The sequence below is a fragment of the Petaurus breviceps genome, unplaced genomic scaffold (assembly GCF_028583685.1).
Source record: "Petaurus breviceps papuanus isolate PSGF00001 unplaced genomic scaffold, PetGlider_PUasm1.0 186, whole genome shotgun sequence".
In the NCBI taxonomy this organism is placed as follows: domain Eukaryota; kingdom Metazoa; phylum Chordata; class Mammalia; order Diprotodontia; family Petauridae; genus Petaurus; species Petaurus breviceps.
Genome location: NW_027185798.1, coordinates 48,358,417 through 48,380,111, shown reverse-complemented (window position 1 = coordinate 48,380,111; position 21,695 = coordinate 48,358,417). Strand labels below are relative to the sequence as shown.

General features: G+C 39.8%; 1 protein-coding gene across 2 annotated transcripts in view; it reads left to right on the top strand.

Annotated features, from left to right (window-relative positions):
* The window catches only part of GPSM2 (G protein signaling modulator 2), a 57,043-nt gene that overhangs the window by 33,952 nt on the left and 1,396 nt on the right, over positions 1-21,695 (top strand). For both annotated transcript variants that reach the window (XM_069090466.1, XM_069090467.1), the window contains 9 exons: positions 734-857; positions 1,010-1,125; positions 3,745-3,900; positions 4,390-4,498; positions 6,944-7,070; positions 10,782-10,852; positions 13,964-14,140; positions 17,375-17,534; positions 20,217-20,434. In XM_069090466.1, the coding sequence (XP_068946567.1) occupies positions 734-857; positions 1,010-1,125; positions 3,745-3,900; positions 4,390-4,498; positions 6,944-7,070; positions 10,782-10,852; positions 13,964-14,140; positions 17,375-17,534; positions 20,217-20,434 (1,258 nt within the window). The remainder of the gene's footprint in view (positions 1-733; positions 858-1,009; positions 1,126-3,744; positions 3,901-4,389; positions 4,499-6,943; positions 7,071-10,781; positions 10,853-13,963; positions 14,141-17,374; positions 17,535-20,216; positions 20,435-21,695) is intronic.

Here is a 21,695-nt window from a genome sequence, read left to right as displayed (position 1 = left end):
TCTTTAAGTCCTGAATTGTATGTAGGCACTGACCCAGGTGATTCCTGGAAGGCAGGCAAAGCCTTTAAGAATAGAATTACTACAGAGGCAAAAATAAATTCTGTAAGAAGTCCTTATGCCCTGTTTGTTGCTTCTTTTTTTCTCCTGTTAAAACTTAAAGTGGACCAGTGCCACCTATTGGTAAATACTGGTAATGTCCTGGGTTTTAATGTAAATATACTTGTATTTTTTTTTTTGCTTTTTTTGAGGAGGGAAGACAGGACAATTGAGGTTAAATGACTTGCCCAAGGTCCCATGGCTAGTAAGTATTAAGTGTCTGAGGCCAGATTTGAACTCAGGTCCTCCTGACTCCAGGGCCAGTGCTCTATTCACTGTGCCATCAAGCCACCCTGAAAAGGACTTTTGCTAAAGATGACAGGCATGTCACGCTATAAGAAATATGGGTAGTTGATAAATAATAATAATAATTTTTTACATTTTCCATGTTTCTTTTACTTTATTGTTGAAGAGTCAAAGTCCTAATGTAATCATGGATATTTAGTTACTAGATCATAGTTTTACAGATTTCCTTAGCTGGAAAAGAGCTCAAGAAACAAGGTGGCATTCTTTTGTATTTAGCTTGTCAGAAATATGGAGCATTTTAGCATATTATTTTTATTAGAATTAAAGTTGTAATCCAAGCAAAACCAAGTATTTACAACTGTATTTCTTCACAATTTTTATTGTCCTTTAGGGAAAATCTATCAATAGTGACTGCTTTAGGGGACCGAGCGGCCCAGGGGCGTGCCTTTGGGAATCTTGGAAATACACATTATCTTCTTGGCAACTTTAGAGATGCTGTTGTGTCCCATGAGCAGGTATGATGATGGAATGTCCTGGAGCAATGTTGGTTTTTTCCACCTGAATTGTAATCAAATCATATATTGTTTCTCACTTTATAGCTGTGGGCTTTAAGATGGAGAGACACCTTTTTACTTTCTAGATGTCTAATTAGAATTTTCCATTTCAGCGCCTCTTGATTGCAAAAGAGTTTGGAGATAAAGCTGCTGAGAGAAGAGCATATAGCAACCTTGGAAATGCATATATATTTCTTAGTGAATTTGAAACTGCTGCAGATTACTACAAGTTAGTACGATACTTCTGTTGATAAATGCAAAATGAATAGTTTGTGAGCTTATGAATTTCATAATTTTTCAATTTTATAATTTTTCTAAGATAAAGGAATCTAGACTTTATTGTTTATTTGGGTAGCATTATTTATCATTGAAATTCTAACCCGAAGTCTTTTAAATGTATTTCACAGAGAGGTAATTAATCAAATGCTTAAGTGACATATCTATGCATATATTCTTAAAATAAATTCTTATTGCTATCTTTCATTTCTACATCTCCTAAGTTTCCCTGTGTCTTCCTTTCCTTGTCCCTTCAGAGCAATCTCATGTAAGAGAAGGTATTTTCTCTTCTTCTTATTCCACTCAACTCTATCTTGTACTTCTTATTCCACTTTTACCTCCTACCAGTAACTGAAATCTGTTTCTAATCCAGTGATAAGTGGGCTTTCTAGTGATTCTAGCCTAGTTAAAAGAAAACTCACTGGTTTCAGGATCTCTTCTTACAAAATAACAATGTCATTGTTCATTTGCTTCAGTCATGTCTGTGACCCCATTTGGGGTTTTCTTGGCAAAGATGCTGAAGTAGTTTGCCATTTCCTTCTCTAGCTCATTTTACAGATAAGGAAACTGAGGCAGACAGGATTAAGTGACTTACCCTGGGTCACACAGCTACTAAGTGTCTGAGGCCAGATTTGAACTCAAGCCTTGCTAACTCCAGGCCCAGCATTCTATCCACTGTGCCACTCAGCTGTCCCAAAATAACAATACGCTACCACTTCATTTAATCTTAAATATTCTTCTTAAATGTTGATTACATTATTTAATTTTCTGTTCTGCTGTGAAGTGAATGCTATGTGTCAGTTAAACAAGGTGTGACTCCACACTGATGAGAGCCTATTTCAGATTTCCTTTTTAAGTTAATGTAGCAGCAACCACACTGGCATACCCAGGATGACTGTTAGCACAAGTTCTTAGATATGTTTTACTAGGAAAGATAGTTGTTCAAGGGGTCAACAGCCTTTTTTTTTTTAAATTACATTCATTAGTTCAGGGGAAAAGTCATTACCCTGAAGTTCAGAGAAAATCCAAACAAAATAAATAGAGAAAATATAAGAAGAGAAATAAAAACCAACAGACAGGGCATCTATCTGAAGAATTAGCACAGATCAACAGACAGATCCAACTGGCTGACCAAAGCAATAGATACATAATTATCAGAGAGAGAAGTACCAACGTCTGGGTTTTTCAATGAGGGGAGGAGGGGAGGCACATCGCTCCAGTGTGCCATACTCCTTAATAGCTGTCCAGAGTCTAATCTGGTCACATCACAAGGAGGCTCTTTCAGTGAGTGAGCCCCAAAGTAAAGTATATACCCTTTTTAGAGTCAGAGGATATCACAACCCTCATGAATCAGGCCTGATTAGAAATTAGCAAAAGGTGTGAAAGCTTCCTAAGAACAAACCTCCCCTAAGCAAGTTTCCCTTAAGGGGCTTCACCTGAGGCCTGTTAATGGACTGGGAAGATTTTCAGTCCCATTGACATTACAAGTTAACCATATTGCAACTTTTGCACCTAATTGAGTGGGGTTCCTGCAGAACTTTTGTTTGAGGGTGATGCTGCTGTTGCTCAGAACATTTCTGAAACTCATTTGAAATTTCCTTCCGAGCCTGCTAATGAACTATACCAGGAAATTACATTGTGAAGTACATTGTTGTGATAACTTAGCACCCTAGAGATAGGGGCTGAAGAGCAAATACTGTCACTCAGCTTGGTCTCACCTACCTCATTCACCAAACTTGAACTAGAAAAGACTTTTAGTCAGTTCCAGAAACCACCAATGATATGCCATTACCAGAAGTATTCAGAAGACAGTGCTGCAGTTCTGAAGACTATTACAAAAGAGAAATTCCAAAAGCATTGTCACTTTCCATGGTGATTCCTTTGAAGGGGACACAACCCATACATGTCTAAGAATATTTTTAAAAATCACCTTTGGCTGTTAAGAGTCAGTCACATTTCATAACTATATTTTTGCTATGTGGGAAATAAACTTACTGTATAACAAAGAACTTATTTAAAATCAAATCTAAAATCATAAAAACTGATGATGGGAACACATTTGATCTGTGAAATTTGGCTATGTTTTTATGTGTAAATATGTTCGTTATCCATTATCACCCAATTTATTTAGAAATTATGAATTTAAATATTATGCTTAATCAGCTAAGGGTTTTAATCTTGGCAAAATTTAAGCAAACAATAAAGTTGAATTGGATGAACTAGAAACAACCTCTTAATAGTCACCAAAGTAAGGGCAATATAAAAAACACGTAAATACTGAAAGTTAACATACTAATCATTACAATTTCTGGATCTTATACATCAGTACACTTTCATATTTTTGTAGGACAGCCATAAAATAGTATCTTCACTGTTACTCAGTAGTCTGAATTTGCCATTTTAGTTTATTTTTTAAAGTTTTCTGCATAACCTCTTCACTTAATGATCTTTATTGTGTATATTAAAGGCTTAAGACAGAGCACAGAATTTTTTAGAGAAGAGTTTTATAATTGTGGTATTGTAATTTATAATAAATTATGGCTATTTTACAATGAATTTTCCTTGATTTCAGGAAAACACTACAGTTGGCCCGGCAGCTTAAAGACAGAGCTGTAGAAGCACAGTCTTGTTATAGCCTTGGGAACACTTATACTTTACTTCAGGATTATGAAAAGGCCATTGATTATCACCTGAAACACCTTACTATAGCTCAAGAACTGAATGATAGGTAAAAATGATCAACTTGTTTGCAGCAAATTTGGTAAAATATATTAGATAATTAATCCAGAAACCTTTATTTTAATGCTTTAGAAGAATTGCTTATTTTAAATTTGCTTCTTAAAAAATGTAGCTTTGGGCTCCAGTTTCCTTGGGTGTAATGATACTTTAGTAACATGTGATTATAGAGTATTCCTTGAGGGGGGTTTGTATTTTGTTTTTTGTTTTTGGAGAGCAGTTGTTAAGTGACTTGCCCAAGGTCACATGGCTAGTTTTTGTGTTAAATGTCTGAGGTCGAATTCGAACTCAGGTCCTCTTGACTCCAGGGCTGGTGCTCTATTCACTGCGCCACCTAGCCGCCCTTAGAGTGTTCTTGAATGAAAGAATAAATAAACCCAAAGTATTCTTGATGTCTTAAAGAACTGCCAGGTAATCCTGACCTTGTATATTAACAAACTTCATTTTGGAACCATAAATGTTTGCTTGGATTATGTTGCAGAATTGGAGAAGGAAGAGCATGCTGGAGTTTAGGAAATGCCTACACAGCACTAGGAAATCATGATCAAGCCATGCATTTTGCTGAGAAGCACTTGGAAATTTCAAGAGAAGTAAGAAACTCTAAAACTTCCCTATGAAACTGCTATTTTTGACTTTGACTCCAGTGAGTGGAGGTGGGACGGGGAGGAGGAACACATTGCTTCCTCATTCCCTTGTCCAAGCTGCTTCAGCATTGCTCATGAGTTTATTAATTATGTGATACTCGTTTGAGAAGATTAAATGGTGACCTTTTGAGGTTTTGAATCATTGACCATTTGGGGCAAGATAATATGTAGAAGGAGAATAACATTCCTTAAATATAAAAAACATTGTTTAACCCCACTGTTCTCTCATCTGCCCGACCCTAAAAAATTCTTCTTTTTCCGGAAAGCTATGCTTTGCTAAAATTAACTATCAAAGAGAAAATAGCATGGTGGGAAGAACATTGTAGTAGGCGCTGGAGTCTGGAGGTGTACTTTCAGCTCCTCCCCTTGTTAGTTTTATGATATTAGGCAAATAATTTGGTCTTATTGTTGTTGTTCAGTTGTGCCTGACTCTTTGTGACCCTATTTGGGGTTTTCTTGGCAAAGATACTGGAGTGGTTTGCCATTTCCTTCTGTAGCTTATTTTACAGATGAGGAAATTTAGACAGAGTTAAGTGACTTACCCTTGGTCACACAGCTATTAAGTGTCTGAGGCTGGATTTGAACTCAAGAAGATGAATCTTCCTGACTCCAGGCCTGGCACTGTTATCCACTGCACCATTTAGCCTTACTGAGTCTTAATTTCTACATCTACTCTAACCCAACAGACATTTTTTTTAGTGTCTGTAGTATGCAAGTGTTAAAAGATAAATAAAATAAAAACCCCTGCACTCAAGGAGTTTATACTCTATTGGAGAGGGGCGTTTAGTGTTTGTACAGATCAGACTCAGACACCGTGGATACAGATATAAACATATTTGTATCTGTCTATATCTATATGTGTATATATGTATGTATGTGTGTGTGTGTGTAGATATTTGTATATACAGTATATGTGTGTATAGGTATGTAAAACTGAGAGGCATCAGGGTGTGAATTTGGGCTTAAAGTTAGGAACACCAGGATTCAAATCTTGAGGTATTGAGGCGATAAGTGACATGCCAGAGATGGCCTAGGTGGGACTTAGACCTGTCAGGTATCATAGGTAGTTTGAAAAGGGAATGTTTGGAATAGCCACTAGGGGGTCAGTTGGGGAAGAATAGGAGATTGCTATGCATCAACAAAGGTCTGGTTGAGATTATGGAACACGAATTTCTAATAGCCCTAACTAACCTTGTTGTATGACTTTCTGCAGCATCATGCCAGTAGAAACAGGAGGGAATAGTGAGGATAACTCAGGCTTGGGGATGCACATCATTAGTGTCAACAGGGCAAGGGATTCAGGAGGAGAGGATTTGATGAACTATAAAGTCAAAAGGTTTTTCAAGGGAGAAAAGTGAATCCAGAGCAGGGATAATAGACCAGGAATGACTAAAAAATCTCAGTGAGGCTGAAGACCAGTTTTAGGAAAAATGAGGGTTAGAGACAGAAGTAGAACAAGTTGTGGTCGGAGTGAGGAGTTTCAGAATTCTGGGTTATGGAGTGGAATATTAGTGGTTGGATAAGGGTGAGATGAGGGGGTGGAGTTAAGTAGCCATCAAAGTGGCCTGGTTCTAGGTGGTAAAAGGGTTAATAAATGTAAAGGACAAGGTGTTTGAGGGATCCTCAGCATCTATATTGAAGTTCCTGAGTGTGAGGGCAGGGAATGGGGTAGAAGGGAAGACTGAGTAAGAGACCAACCTCCTTGTCATCTGCCTTGGGGTTGGTAGATAACTTCGGTCAGGATCTAGGTAGGAAGGTAGATGGATAAAATGAGCCTGAAGGAGAAGGGACTGAGAGTGGCTGATGGAGTGACTAGTAACAGCAGTGAGGGTTAAGAAGTATTTCACCTGGCTTATGTCTGAGGCACTAGAGAGGGTAGTCCAAGGATGCAGTGTCTTCTGGAGGAAGCCCCATTTCTGTGAATGCAAGAAGATGGGAAGAGTGTAAGAAGAAATCTGGGCCTGATGTAATTGTGTTAATGATAGGATAGAAGCTGTGGAGGGTACAAGTGGAATAGAAGGGCAGGGTGGGATGGGGCCTCGGGAGGAGTAGGGAAAAGGTAGATGGGAAGGAAGGATTGGGAAGTGGTAGCAGGAGAAGGGAATTTTTGTGCAGTCTTGAAAATAAGAGTATTGGAGCATTGGACTTACTTTCTTATCCACAGTTTGGTTCTGTTTTTTCTTTCCATAATAAATGATTCTTTTCATCATCCTTCTGATTATACTATTTTTAGATAAAGTGTGGAAAGTAGTATATTTACTTTAGATTACTGATTAGTTGGAATTCTGTCAAATTATTGACCCTTCAAATAATCAAAACATGTATTCTTAATCTTTAACATTCCTAATCTTTCAGTAATGGTTCTAAAATTGAAGTACTTGTTGGTTGTAGATCGGGGACAGAAGTGGTGAACTAACAGCTAGGCTGAATCTTTCGGATCTTCAAATGGTGCTTGGTCTCAGCTATAGGACAAATAATTCAATAATGTCTGAAAACAATGAAATTGACAACTTGTGTGGTAAGTACATGTTTTTGGTAAACCAGTTTTATTATCTGGAATTGCATATGTGTCTGTGTTTATTTATGTAAGTGTAAAAGAATATGATAAAAGTTTGAAGCTTATTATTTTCCACATTATGAATCTTAATGTTTAGCAGAATCATTTTTTCTTGTGAATACAAGATGCAACATTTTCATGAATTCAAAATCTGCTTAAGTTTCACATTTACATATGTGTGTCTAAGTTTTACCTGACTTGCCTTTATCAGTATCAAATCACCATTATGTATTTTTTATGTATATTTTTTCCTAATCCATGTTTCCCTTTTCACTTCTAAAATACCCAGCATGAGAATTTTGTGATGGCTTTAAGATATTTGAAATGTAAGTTTCCTTTTTCTCCCAGAGAATTTAAGAAAGTTCTATTTGCAAGATGATATAGCTAACATTAAAACCTTAGGAAAAAAAACTTGTCATTTTTATATATTAAAATTATTAAAGAGAAAAGCTGTGTTCTTTTTTTTTCCTTTTTGGAGGGGGAAGGCAGGGCAATTGGGGTTAGTGACTTGCCCAAGGACCGTGGCTAGTAAGTGTTAAGTATCTGTGGCCAAATTTGAACTCAAGTCCTCTTGACTCCAGGGGTGGTGCTCTCTTCACTGCACCACCTAGCTGCCCCCAAAACTCTGTTCTTGATGAAGACAAGTTCAGCATCACATTTATTGAATACCATCTGTGTGTTGCTCTGTTGAAGATATTTCCCAAAGAAGCATTAAAAAAAAATTTAGATTCAGTCCCCTCCAACTTCAAGGAAGGAACAAACACTTGGGAAAATGTATTGTAAACTTTAAAATTATTGAAACTTAGAACTTTTTCTCCTAATTTCCTTCCCTGAACTTTCTCTTCTACTTTTAATTATCCTCCTGTTTTTTGTTCTATTGCTTTTTTTGTGTGCTACTTTTAGCTACTTTCCTGTGTGTTACTTTCCATTTTTACAAGGTTTTTTCATTATCTTTTATTGAGTTCTGTTTTGCTCCATTCATATCTTTAAATCTTCCTAGGACTTTATCTCAGAATTTACATGTTTTAAAATTTCTCTAGAATATGTTATTCAGTTAAGTCTATCTTTCAGAATTTCTCTTTTTGGGGCAGCTAGGTGGCACAGTGAATAGAGCACCGGCCCTGGAATCAGGAAGACCTGAGTTCAAATCTAGCCTCAGACTCTTGACATGTACTAGCTGTGTGACCCTGGGCAAGTCACTTGACCCCAATTGCCTTGCCTTCCCTTCTCCCCCCCAAAATTTATTTTTTATAATAATAATTAATTTTTATATAAATATAAATTTTATATTTAATAATAATAATTAATTGATTTTGTTTTAAAGAATTTCTCTTTTTGTTATGCTGGCTCCATGTTCATTTCTCTGTGTGCTTCCCCGCATACTTTTTAAAATATATATTTATTGCATCAGGGCTTTTCACTAATCTATTCTTTATCATTTTGGTGAATTCTCTTTTCCTGTTTCTTTTTGGTATTTCTATAGCTTTTCCATCTTCTTAGAAGTATCCCAAGGGCATCTAGGTGGCGCAGTGAATAGAGCACCGGCTCTGGAGTCGGGAGGACCTGAGTTCAAATCCGACCTCAGACACTTAACACACACAAAAAACTAGCCATGTGACCTTGGGCAAGTCACTTAACCCCAATTGCCCTACCTTCCCCCCTCCAAAAAAAAAGCAAGAAGTATCCCAGTATCCTTTTCTTTAGTCTTCTGCATATATAGTTTCAGTCAGTTAGAAGCATTTATTAAAGTGCTTACACGTTCTGAGCACTGTATGAAGTGCTGGAATTTTTAAAAGGCAGAAACATTGTTCCTGCCCCCTAGGGTCTCACATTCTAACAGGGGAGACAAAATCTGAATGACTGTGTGCATATAAGATACATACAGAGTAGACAGAAAGTCATCTTACAGGGAAGTCAAGGGGACCGGGAACAGTGTCCCACAGAAGATGGGATCTGAGCTGAGACATCAGGGAAGCTAAGAGTTGGGGTTGGTGGGCTGATGATTCCAGCATGGGGGACAGCTGTGGCAAGAAGGTGGGAAACTGGAGTGTCACAGAGTGTTCAAGACGATGGGAAGAAGGGGCCAGGCTGTGAAGGGCTTTAAATGCCAGGGGACCTTGTACTGATGCTGGAGGCAAGAGAAGGACTGTTCTAATAGTCCAGTTAATTGAGAAGTAAGGAGGGTATGTATGAGGGAAGGGGATCTACATTTGAGAATCTGTGAAGACAGAAACAAGATTTTGCTACAGATTTAGATACATCTGAGAAAGGTTGTCAGCGTGGGTGACCAACTTAAATGGGATCCTATTTCTGAAATACTCAGCATCATGCCTGGCACATAGGAGGTACTTGATAAATCCTTCCTCCCTCCCTCCCTCCCATAAACAATACTAGGAAGATTGGGAAGAGAGGAGAATTTGGGTGGAAAAATAACATTCTTTTTTTTTTCTTTTTGGAGGGCAGTTGGGGTTAAACTACTTGCTTGAGGTCACACGGCTAGTAATTGTTAAGTGTCTGAGGCCATATTTGAACTCAGGTCCTCCTGACTCCAGGAACAGTGCTCTATTCAGTGCACCACCTAGCCACTCCAAAAGATAGAGTTCTGTTTGGGACATGTTAAGTTTGAGACATCTACAGGAGATCCCAATTCAACATGTCCTATTGTCGCTGATGATTTATGACTTGGAAGTCAGGGGAGAGAATAGGGCTGGACGTAAAGTGTGGAATCATCTGTATAGAAATGGCAGTTTAAACCCTTGGGAACTAACGGAATCATCAAGTGAGATAGTATAGGAGGGAGAAGAGAGAAGGGCCCAGGACATAGTCTTTGGGGGCACTCCTGCATGGTGGGATGAAGAAGCAGACAGGAGGAGAAGCAAGAGAAGGCACTCTCAAAAAACCTGAAGAAGAGATTATCCGGACAAGGACAATTGGCCATGTCATGTTTCAGAAAGGTCAGGAAGGGTAAGAATTAAGAAGCCATTAGACTAGACAGTTAAGAGAGAGATCACTGCTAGTTTCAGTGGATGATTAGGTCAGAAGCCAGACTGTAGAAGGCTCTCGTAGTTAGTAAGAAAAGAGAAACAGAAGTACCAACTGTAGAGATCCTAGTTTCTGAATATCTCAGCTGGTTTTCTGGTAGTCACTGTCACCATGTGGGATCTTATAGTGGAAAAGAATAGTACAAAAGTGAGTCGTGACTTGGTAATTCTTTATCATTTTAATCTTTTGCTTTTCTCAGCTTAAAGTTTTCAGCCCCTTTTCCTTCAGTGTCTCCTTAAATGTTAAAAAGTTAACTAAAACCACTATAACACATCTTTTTAGAAACATATGTATAATGTTATAACCAGTTATTATAAAATGTCTTTCTAAATTAAAGGGCAAATTTTAGAGGGTGGAGTTTTAAGTTATAATGTAAACTCCAAATCAAAGCACTTTAGAGGGAGTGAACAATCTATTTTTATGTAGTTAGAATAGAAAATGATTCTTCTTAACCTCTCAGTTGAATGAAGAGTTTGGCCTGTTTTTGTTTCATACACATTTCCTTTCTGACATTCTGGAACCAACATAATTATTGAAAGGTGAGTAGAACTGGTGTGCTGAATTGATAATTTTGAAGGGCCTTGCTGGAGCCAGGTTGGTTTATTTTTATTTTACATTTTCCCCCCAAAGATACACGCCCTAAGGTAGGACGCCGACACAGCATGGAAAACATGGAACTCATGAAGTTAACGCCAGAGAAGGTTGGCAATTTTTTAATCTTTTTTTTAATTATGAGAATTTTTGTAATGACACTGCTTAATAAAGTAAATACTCAGTTTAAGTAATTTCAATGGATTAGCAAAAAAAAAAAAAAAGCTTTGGTCCTGTGTAAATATACAACCTTACAACTGTGAATAATGTTAAAGGAGTTGTCATCTAAAAAAATAATTTAGTGAAATCGTTGCCAAGGTTTTTCAAAAACTGAGGAATTAGTACTGCAAAGCTTAAATTTGTTAGTAGTTGATTATATAGCAATAGATATTTTTAATGAAAAATAACTTAAGCAAAAGAGTTTGTTTTTGTATTTTTGGAACAACATTTAATGTTTAAGAGACAGTTTCCTACATTTTCCCTAAATTAAGTTTACTTTGACAAGAGAAACTACCTTGGGAGATGTTGTTGCTAAGGAATAATCATGGGAAAGGTGTCTGTAAACTATGATGGATTGTTTCCTTCAACTTCTCTTAAGAATATCTCTTAAAAATGACTATTCATGAAGGTTTTTTCAAATTTTCATTGATATCTTTTGTTTTTACGTCACATTCATTTCCAAATACATCTCTCTCTCACCCCTAGCCAGTGAACCAGCTCATAACAAAAATTTAAAAAGAAGGGGGGAGAGGAAGTTCCTTAAGTCAAGGAGGATGGATCAACCAAGTCTGATTTGGTTGGCTGACTCTCTGCTATCCATGGTTTAGGAGTAAGGATAGTTATCCAGAGGAATGGTCAGTGTGGCTGGATTACAAAATGTGGAGGGAGGAGTAACATCCAGTGAGGCTGGAACACTAGGTTGGGACCAGTTTGTAGAGGCTTTAAGAGCTTTTTAAAAAAAAATGTTGGTTGTTTGTTATCCTTCATTTTCGAGGAGGACCAAAAGACACGTCACTGTGTTGGGGTTGGGGTACAGAGTGTCCAGCCATGACTGGTCAGATCAGTAGGAGCTCAGAAGGTTCTGCCACAGGTCAGGCACAGATGTGAACATTTGGAGTGGAGAAGTCTTCTAAATGTGTTCATTTTCTAAATGTATATTTCATACAAAAAAAGATAGGTGGGGTGGCTAGGTGGTGCAGTGAATAGAGCACTGGCCCTGGAGTCAGGAGGACCTGGGTTCAGATCCGGCCTCAAACACTTACACACACACACACACACACACACACACACACACACACACACACACACACAAAACCTAGCCGTGTGACCTTGGGCAAGTCACCTAACCTCAACTGCCCTCCCCCCCCAAAAAAGGCAAAAAAAAAAAAAAGAAGATAGGAAGCCAGTGGAGTTGGTTGAGTAGGGGAATCATATGGTCACATCTGCACTTAAGGAAAATTAATTTGGCAGATGTTTGTATAAGATGAACTAGAGTCGTGAGAGACCTGATGCAGAAGACCAGTCAGGAGGCTGTTGCAATAATCTTGGGAGAAGTAATGCATAAGTGGACAGGAAGGGGCAGATTGAAGAGATGTTGCAAGCAGAAATGGCAAGATTTGACACCTCATTAGATTTATGGGGCAAGGGAAAGTGAAGATGCAAGGAAGGGCAGGGGCCAGATTTTGCACCTGAGACACTGGAAGGATGGTTGTGGCTTCAGCAGAAATAGGGGAGTTTGGAAGTGGGGGGGGGGGGTTAGCAGGCGTGACAGTGAGTTCAGTTCTCAGCCTGCTGAGTTTAAAGTATCTCCAGGACATCCAGTTAAAGTGCCCAAGAGGTGACTGAAGTTCAGGGGAGTGCTTAGGGCTGGATATGTAGCAGTGGCAGTCACCTGCGCAGCGATGATAGTTAAACCCAAAGGAGCTTAGGAGAGGAGCCAGCAGCCCAGGACAGGGCCCCTGGACATGATGTGGATGATGGGCCAGCCAAGGAAACTGAGAAGGGAGAGTCAGACAGGCAGGAAGTGAAGTGGGAGAGGCTTGCCACACAAACCCAGAGAGGGCTTCCAGACTTGGTTTCCTCCAAGCTTATCTTCACTTTATCCTGTGTCTTGTCTGCACACTTGTCTGTTTGTCATCTCTCCCATTAAGACCGTGAGCCCCTTGGGAGCAGAGGCTTTTTTTGCCTTTGGGCTCCCAGCATTTAGCACAGTGCCCGGCAGACAGTAGGTGCTTAACAAATGTTGATTTGAATGTCAAGTACAGCAAATAGGTCGAGAAGGATGGTGGTGATTATTGGTATTAAAATGTTTATAATTTATACATATGATAGCATTTATATAGTACCTGCTGTGTGCCGAGCACTGTGCTAAGTGTTTTACAGATATTATTACATTTGATCCTCACAACTCCAGTCCATCTTCTTAACATACAGGAAGATAGCCATCGTGTCTTTTCCCTGGCTAAACAACTGATCCTCATATGACATAAACTTGGGGCCCTTCGTCATCCTGGTTACTGTCCTCTGAATGCTCTCCATCCTATGAATGTCCATATTGGCTCCTTACCACTGGAGGCTGTGTTCTCACAATGCCCTCTAGCTAGGGCAGGGCCGTGGGAGCTGCTGCCTCCTTGCCCCTAGGTTCTCTGCCTCTCTTCAAACATCCCAAGTTCACCTTAGCCCTTCTAGCTGCACTTATCCCTCTTAGATTTTACAATACTAGGTTCAACCCAAGACTGTCCTGTCAGGATCTTTTTTATCCTGACTGTAGTGCAAAACTTCTCCAGAGAGTTTTGTATCCTCTGCAAATTGTAGTTATGCCACCTCTGCCTTTATTTAAGTCACTGATAAACCTGTTAACGTTGATTAAAAAGTGACAAAAATAGCCCAGGGTCAAACACACATTTTATGGCTTACTGTATTATAAATTGACAACCAGGCATAGTGAATAGAGCACTGGCCCTAGAGTCAGGAAGACCTGAGTTCAAATATGACCTCAGACAGTTAACACTTACTAGCTGTGTGCCCTTGGGCAAGTCACTTAACCCCAATTGCCCTGCCTTCCCCCCTCCAAAAAAGCAAAAAAAAAAAATTGACAGCCAAATCGATATTGAACCATTAATGACTATTATTGATTCAACAAAATTAATAAGGCTGCCATTATATGAAATTGGAGTCTACTTTTTCTTCTTAACCTCTCATCTTTGTGTTTAATTTTGTAGGTTCAGAACTGGAATAGTGAGCTTCTGGCTAAGCAGAAACCTCTTATTGCTAAACCATCTGCAAAGTTGCTTTTTGTAAACCGACTCAAGGGGAAGAAGTACAAAAATAACTCTTCTACTAAAGTTCTGCAAGATGCTAGTAATTCTATCGATCACCGACTTTCAGGATCCCAGAGGGTATGTTCATAATGACTTTTGGTCTATGCAGGGATGGCTTCACTCCTGTGAAAATTTTTTTGGCTTGGTTTTATTCTGGACCTGTGATTTCACTGGACTAGGAACTTCCAGAGAGAAAACATCCTCTGTCAGTACAGATCAGCAGGTCTTGGAAGGTCACTTGGGTACTTTAAGGTTAACTGCCTTGGTCACATTACTAGTAGGTGCCAGTAGTGGGACTTGAACCCAGCCCTTCTCATTCCAAGAGCAGCTTTATCCATCATGCCACACTTTCTCTTAACCTTTGTTAAAGCCTTCATACTTTACCCCCTGGTGGCATGGAGCGGAGGCTGGGTCTCTGTCTAAATAAAGACACTTCTCTAGATGGATATGGTGTTTGCTATCTGAGGCCCAGCCTGGCCCCTTTGGGAATATGTCCTCACCAGGATGCTGACTGCAGTTTTGGTCACAACACTTTCTTGTACAGCTTGAAGGTTCACAAGCAGGGTGCAGTAAGGTTGATCTTGTCTCCAGAGACCTTTTCTTATTCTCCTTGACCTTTCTGTAGCAATTCACCTCTCCCCCTTCCTTTCTTGATCTTTCTCCCCCTTGGTTTCTGTAACATATGGTCTTTAACTCCCTCCTCCCTCCTTTTCTTTTCTACGGCCTTAACTGGTCTTTGTTTATCTTCTCACCAAAACTCCCAACACTTCAGTGCCTTTGAGGCACTCTCCAAAGCAGCTGTTTGGGGACGGCTTTTTTTCCCTCTGACCTTTGATTTGTTCTCTCAGTATGCACATGATTTGGAAGTCTGTACCTTTGTTCTGGCCATGCCAGTTCCTGACAACTCAGTCATGCTGATTGCTGAGTCCTGTCCCTTCTTCCTGCCCTCTTCCATGTTGAGGTCCTCACTGTCCAGCCCGAAGACCCTTGCAACACACTAGCAATAGCCTGAGTACAGTGGCCACCCTTTATTAACACAGCATTAACATCTTTACAGGTTACTATGAATTTGATTCTAAAAGCATTGATTGCCCTCACCTTACAGGAATCCTGTCCTATGGAGGAGGTATTTCTGAAAGCTTTTAATGTTTTTTTTAGCAAATTCTCAAAACTTTGCCAGTCTTCCCAAGTGAATTTTATTACAGAGTTCATCATTCCTATTTTATTCTTGGTGTTCTGCTTCTAAAGGGGGCAAACAGAGCATGAGCCATCTTTATGTGCATTATGACTGTGTTTGCTTTTTGTGTAGAACTTTAGGTCTTATAGATGTAAATGTTCTTTTCAGTATGCTCTCCTGTCTTCATGTTCCTTTTCAGCAAATACTTGATAGCTGCCTGTTTCCTTTAGAATTTCACACCTCATAGTCCCAAATGTGTCATACCTCACCTGTCTTCGTGGTTATTTTTAGTCAACCAGGAAGCATTTGTTAAGTGCCTACGGTGTGCCAAATGCTGTGGATACAGTGGAAGGCAGAAGACAGTCTGTTCTCCAGGAGCTCACAGTTTAATGGGGGCAACAGCATACAAACAAGATAGATACAGGATGAATAATCAGCCTTGAGAAGTCTCTAGCATTAGTAAGAGCAATCGGGGAAGGCTTCCTGGAGAGGTGGGGTTTTAGCTGTAACTTGGAGGAAGCTGGGGTGGAGGGGGGTGAACATGGGGGAAAAATAAATGCGAAAAGTCAGGATATGCTTTAATGGACAAATATTGGGTCATTCCTCCTTCCTACTTATCCAGACAGAAGAGTCTTTCTTTTGTATTTGAAACTTATGCTGTCTTGTTTATCTTCAGTGAATAGTCCACAGACCATAGTAGGATCATAGAACCACAGATTTAAAACCTTTATTCTTAGAGAAACTTTATTCAAATCCCCTCATTTTACAAGTGAGAACCGAGATCCATAAGGTTAGGAAAGGACTAAGGTCACATAAGTTTAATAAGTTACAGCTGAGATTTTATCCCAGTTTATATGACTTCAAATCCAGTATTTTTCTGTTATGATCATATATGATTATTTTACATACATAACTTCCTATTAAACAGCTATCATTTTATGGCGTAGAGGTTAAAACTAATTATAACAGGACTTTAAAGTTTGCAAAGCACTTTTTAATCATCTTATGAAGCAGGTTCTACAGATATTATCTCCATTTTACAGATGAGAATGACTTGCATGTAAATGGTTACCCAGCTACTAAGTGTCAGAAGCAAGGCTTCCTGAATCCAAGTCCAGCCTTTTGTACCTGCCTCTTAGCCACAAGGCCATCAGGAGAACACTAGCTTTGGCTGGTCCCACAAGGCTGTAAAGTCTTTAAGCATGGGCCCAGTGGTAAATGTAGGCATGGCATCTGAAGACCAGACAGCCTAGCTAAGTTAGCTAAGTGTACTCAGCAAAAGTTTGCCTAACTTTTTTGGACGTAGCTGTTGATGCACACCATTTGCTAGAAGGCTGGTAATCTGTGATGATGAGGGGAAGCCATTACCCGGAAGCCACACCAGAGTATTTTAATAATATTTTAGAGTATTTTAAAGGCTGGGTAGCAATCTGTGAATAACCATGTCTTAAACCTTCTAAAAATATTTCATAATCCAATAGTAATCAGAAAAATTCCTTAGAAAAGGGATAAAAATATGTTTTTTCTCTTAGATATTTACACCCTGTGTGAGAAATTTAAATTTGTTGATATTCAATTTCCTCATCTATAAAAGGAGATTAAAAATAATACTTCAAAGGATTCTCATGGGGATTAAGTGAAAATAATCTGTGTAAAGGGCTTTGCACACCTTCAAGTGTTATATAAATGGGGGCTATCATTATTATCAACTCTAGTGCAGACAAGGACTTGGAAATAACTTGGCTAGGAAAGTTGATTTTGGCTTCTTGAATGATTTTAACATTATTTTCTGAAAGATTTAAGCATTTAGTTCTTATAGTAGGAGAGTTTTAAAAACTGATTTTGAGTCAGAGATGTAGGCCTTTATGCTGTATTTATATATTACGTTTTTGACTGTATCAGTATTTTTTATAAAGATTTTTCTTCTATTAAAAAAAACAAGGAAATAACTTGTTAGGATTGTAATGATACTTTTTATTTTGTTAATACTGATAGAACCAACTTGATTTGTCCTCCCAGGGACAGAAAGGTACACTTTTTGTACCTTTTGCATTTTGATGTCTGAGACTGGGGTTCCTGTTTTAAGAACAATGCTGAACTTTCAAGCTGCATTTGTTTTTCTCTTAACCTTGCAGAAAATCAGTGCTGATACAATTGGAGATGAAGGATTCTTTGATTTGTTAAGCCGATTCCAAAGTAATAGGATGGATGACCAGAGGTGCTGCTTAAAGGACAAGAACTGCCACATGACTTCAGCTACAACTTCCTCCACTCCCCCCAAAACAAAGAGAAAATGTAAGTCACTTAATATGTTTCCCTCATATGGGTGCCATTGGGTTTAGGAAAGGAGACCAACAATAAAGGTAAGACACCTGGGGAGAGGATTCTTATTTCTGTAGTGAAAAGAATGAAAATTAGGGACAGCCAGAAACTCACAGGAAACAAAATAGAAGGAAAAGGCCAGCAGTGAAACCATAGCCTGACATTTTCATACACAGATGCACAAAGTAGGGGTCACAACCCGGAGTGACCTAGCGGCCCAGAACAACAGATTGACCTTATTGGTTATCTCCGAGACCTGATGGGATTCCATGATTGGAATGTGGTTCTGGAAGAGAAGAGCTCCTTTAAAAGACTAAGACACACCAACGAGTAGGGATACTGTGTTTGGAGAATGCAGAGGTGCTTGTATAAGGAAGAGGAGAAATAGGGTAGACATCATTTCTGGGAAGGCCATTGGACAGAAAGAGGAACTGGATGAAGAATCTGAGAAACAGATCGCTAGCCTGGTTAAGATTCGTGATGAAGTAATAGGGACTTCAGTGGCATCAGGTTTAAAAACAGAAATAGATCCCTGTGAGCAGCATATTAAGAAAACCACATGGGGTGGGCCAGGTGGTGCAATGAGTAGAGCACCAGCCCTGGAGTCAGGAGGAAACAGAAATAGATCCCTGTGAGCAGCATATTAAGAAAACCACATGGGGTGGGCCAGGTGGTGCAATGAGTAGAGCACCAGCCCTGGAGTCAGGAGGACCTGAGTTCAAATCCAACCTCAAACACTTGACACACTTACTAGCTGTGTGACCTTGGGCAAGTCACTTAACCCCAACTGCCCTCCAAAAAGCAAAAAGAAAACCACAAATATTATCTATATTGTATTTTTAATTATTCTGTTAAACATTTCCCAGTTACATTTTAACCTGGTTCTGTGGCCTAAGTTTGACACCTCTGGCTTCCTCTCCACCCAAAACAGCAGCTGATGATTTCTTGACTTGTCTTAATGATACCTAAGAAGGTAGAGGAACCAATGAAGGAAACTGCTATTCTGGATCTGATCTCTACCACCGAGGAGGGGTGTGGTTGCTAGAGTGGAAAGGATGAGAACATTAAGAAGTGAACAATGCATCTTAGAATTTATGGCATTAAAGGGTGTGAAAGTGGGGAGAGACTGACAGGCACCCGAGATTTTAGAAGAGCCAATTTTAGGGGATTCTGTGGCCTAAAATTAAAACAAGGGAAGTTAGCCCAGTAGCAGCAAGCATACTGGCATACCCAGGATGGCTGCTAGCATAGGTTTTTAGATCTGCTTTACTAGGAAAGAAAGATAGCTGTTCAAGGGGTCAACAGCCTTTTTTTTTTTTTATTACATTCATTAGTTTAGGGGAAAAATCAGTACCCTGAACTTAAGTGAAAATCCAAACAAAGAAAATAGAGAAAATACAAGCAGAGAAATAAAGACCGACAAGGCTTCTGTCTTGAGAAATTAGCACCAACATCTGGGTTTTTCAAAGCTGGGGGGCTCTTTAATGGCTACCCAGAGTCTCATCTGGTCAAATCACAAGAACCTCAGAGAGAGGAGAGGGAGACAGAGAGAATGAGTGTCTGTGTGTGTATGTATGTATGTTCGTATGTACGTGCATGTGCCCTTTTTAGAGTCGAGGGCATCAACACAACTCTCATGACTCAGTGCCTAATTAGAAATTAACAGAAGGTGTGAGAAAAGTCTTCCTACAAGCAAGACTCCCCTAAGCAAGCTTCCCTTAATGGGCTGCACCTGAGGCCTATTAATAGGCCCATTAACATTGTAAACCCTCAGAAATGAAGCCCTGAATACACAAAGAACAACACTAATGAGGATGTTTTAAAGGACCCCAGATGAGGACAAGTACAGAAAAGTGTCTTCTCAGGTAATGTAGGGTGACTGTAGAAGTGTGCCACAGTCTTGTATACAGTGTCAGGACTACTGCAAGTCACTGTAGGCAAGGAAAGGCAAGGACCACAAAAGGATTTTAAAGCTCCATTGTAGGGCAGTTGCACCGGCCCTGGAGTCGGGAGGACCTGAGTGCAAATCTGGTGCCATGCAGGTAGGTGCTGGGATACAAAGGCTGAAGTGGGACAGCTCCTGCCTTCAGTGCATACTTTGTTAGGGGGGTCATTAGAAAGGCTTCCTGGAAAGGATGGTGCTTTAGCTGAATCTGGGAAGAACCAAGGGATCATCTAAGAAGAGGTGAGGAGAGTGTCCCAGGCATGAGGGAGGGACAACTAGAGCAGAGGCTCAGAGATGGCGTTTTGTGTGTAATGAATGGTAAGGCTGGCTAGAGTTCATGAAGGGCAGTAACACATAATAAAACTGCAAGGCTTTTGGTGCTGAACAGGAATGTTATCCCTACCCAGGCCATCTGTCTCCTGCAGTGGGTTTGGAGCGATAAATCTTGTCCCTTTCCCCATAATCCCTGATTCAGGTCCTAAGAAGCTATCGCTATGGCTGAGCACAGAGCAGGGTTCTGATCATGCCTGTGTCTGAGCCCGTTTCACTCATTCCAAAGCCAAAGTGAGTGACCATTTAGCCCGAGTACCTCCACCTTTTCCTCCAGCCATTCACTGGGATAAGTGAGGTTTGCCAGCAGTAATGTTTTGAGAGGAATATATTTTTTACTCTTGTACTTAGAATGGTTTGTGTCTCCTTTGCCTTCCTAGCTCTGTCTGTTTCTGTCGTCTCCCCCCACACGGACGAATTCTTGGATCTGCTTGCTAGCTCACAGAGCCGCCGTCTCGATGACCAGCGGGCCAGTTTCAGCAATCTGCCAGGGCTTCGTCTGACCCACAACAATAATCAGGCGGTTCTTGGCCACCTGATTGCCAGTGACAACAGAGAGACAGATGATGATTTCTTTGATATCCTTGTAAAATGCCAAGTATGTCTTCATATAATAGCCCTTTATGCCAGTGTATGTTAACAGAAATACTGCAGCTTTTACAGATTATTCAGGACACTAGAAAGGACTGGGTTTTTTTGATTTGGGTATTGTTACTCTATTTGACCTCTAGACTCTGAGTGTGATGCAGCTGAATACTCAATACTAAGAAGTGAGACAAAAGAGATTGTAGGGTCATAGATTCAGAGCCAGAAGGAATCTTGGAGGTCGTCTGGTCCGGCCTCCTCATTTTACAAATGAGTAAACTGAGGACCCTAACAGAAGTGAACAGAATTGCCCAAAGCTACACAGATGAAAGTGGCTGGATTTGAATCTGGACACATTGATTCAAAATCCAGGGCTCTATTGCTCCCTCATTCAGGTAAGGGCTTTTAAAGAGTTCAGCCACATGTCATTCCCTGTCCAGGCCCCCTACCCCACAAAAAATGACAGCAGATATGACCACTGGAAATAACCATTGGATGTGACAACGAAATCTCTCCAAGCTTTTTGCCACTGCGACTCAGACCCCATCTAGATTGTCTTAAAGGAAACTGAAAATTATGAAGTCACGAATATTTTACAGGAATTTTATTATTGTCAATAAAATTCCAAGTAGGTGTGGTGTCTAACCTGCTTTTAAAATATTGAAGGACTAGGAGCAACTTCACATGTGTTGCTAGGGTCTTTTCCAGCTCACCCTTTGTTCAGTGATCTGGCCCTCAGAGCGTCAGTAGAGGCCTGCCTGCTAATTCAGATCCACTCACAGTCCCACAGCCTTCGGGCATGTTCTCAAGGACTTAACATAATTCCAGCTCAGCTGGAGCCAGGTAATTTTGGTATCCACTTGCTCCTGAGCCTAAATTGTAGTTGTTTAAAAATGCTTGGGTTTGTTTTTTTATTTTTTTTTAATGTTTTAAAAAACTAAAAACAAAGTCATAGAGCTAAGGGAGTTAAGACTGGTTTCCCAAGCAGGACTGTGTGGTTTATCGGACTTTCCCAGATATCCTCAAAAATACTTTGTTTGTGGTGACGTATTATCAGCAGACCTTTCAAAGCTAAGGGGTAATAATACCGTGTTTCCCCGATAATAAGACACTGTCTTATTTTTTTGGACAGAAAAACACCAGAGGGCTTATTTTAATGAATATTGACAGCAATTTTAATAAACAGGTAAATGTGAACAAAAAAATGTACCTTTGTTCAATAAGCAAATCACTGGGGAAGAACAGGATGACGCTCTCACTGCTGCAGCTCTGAG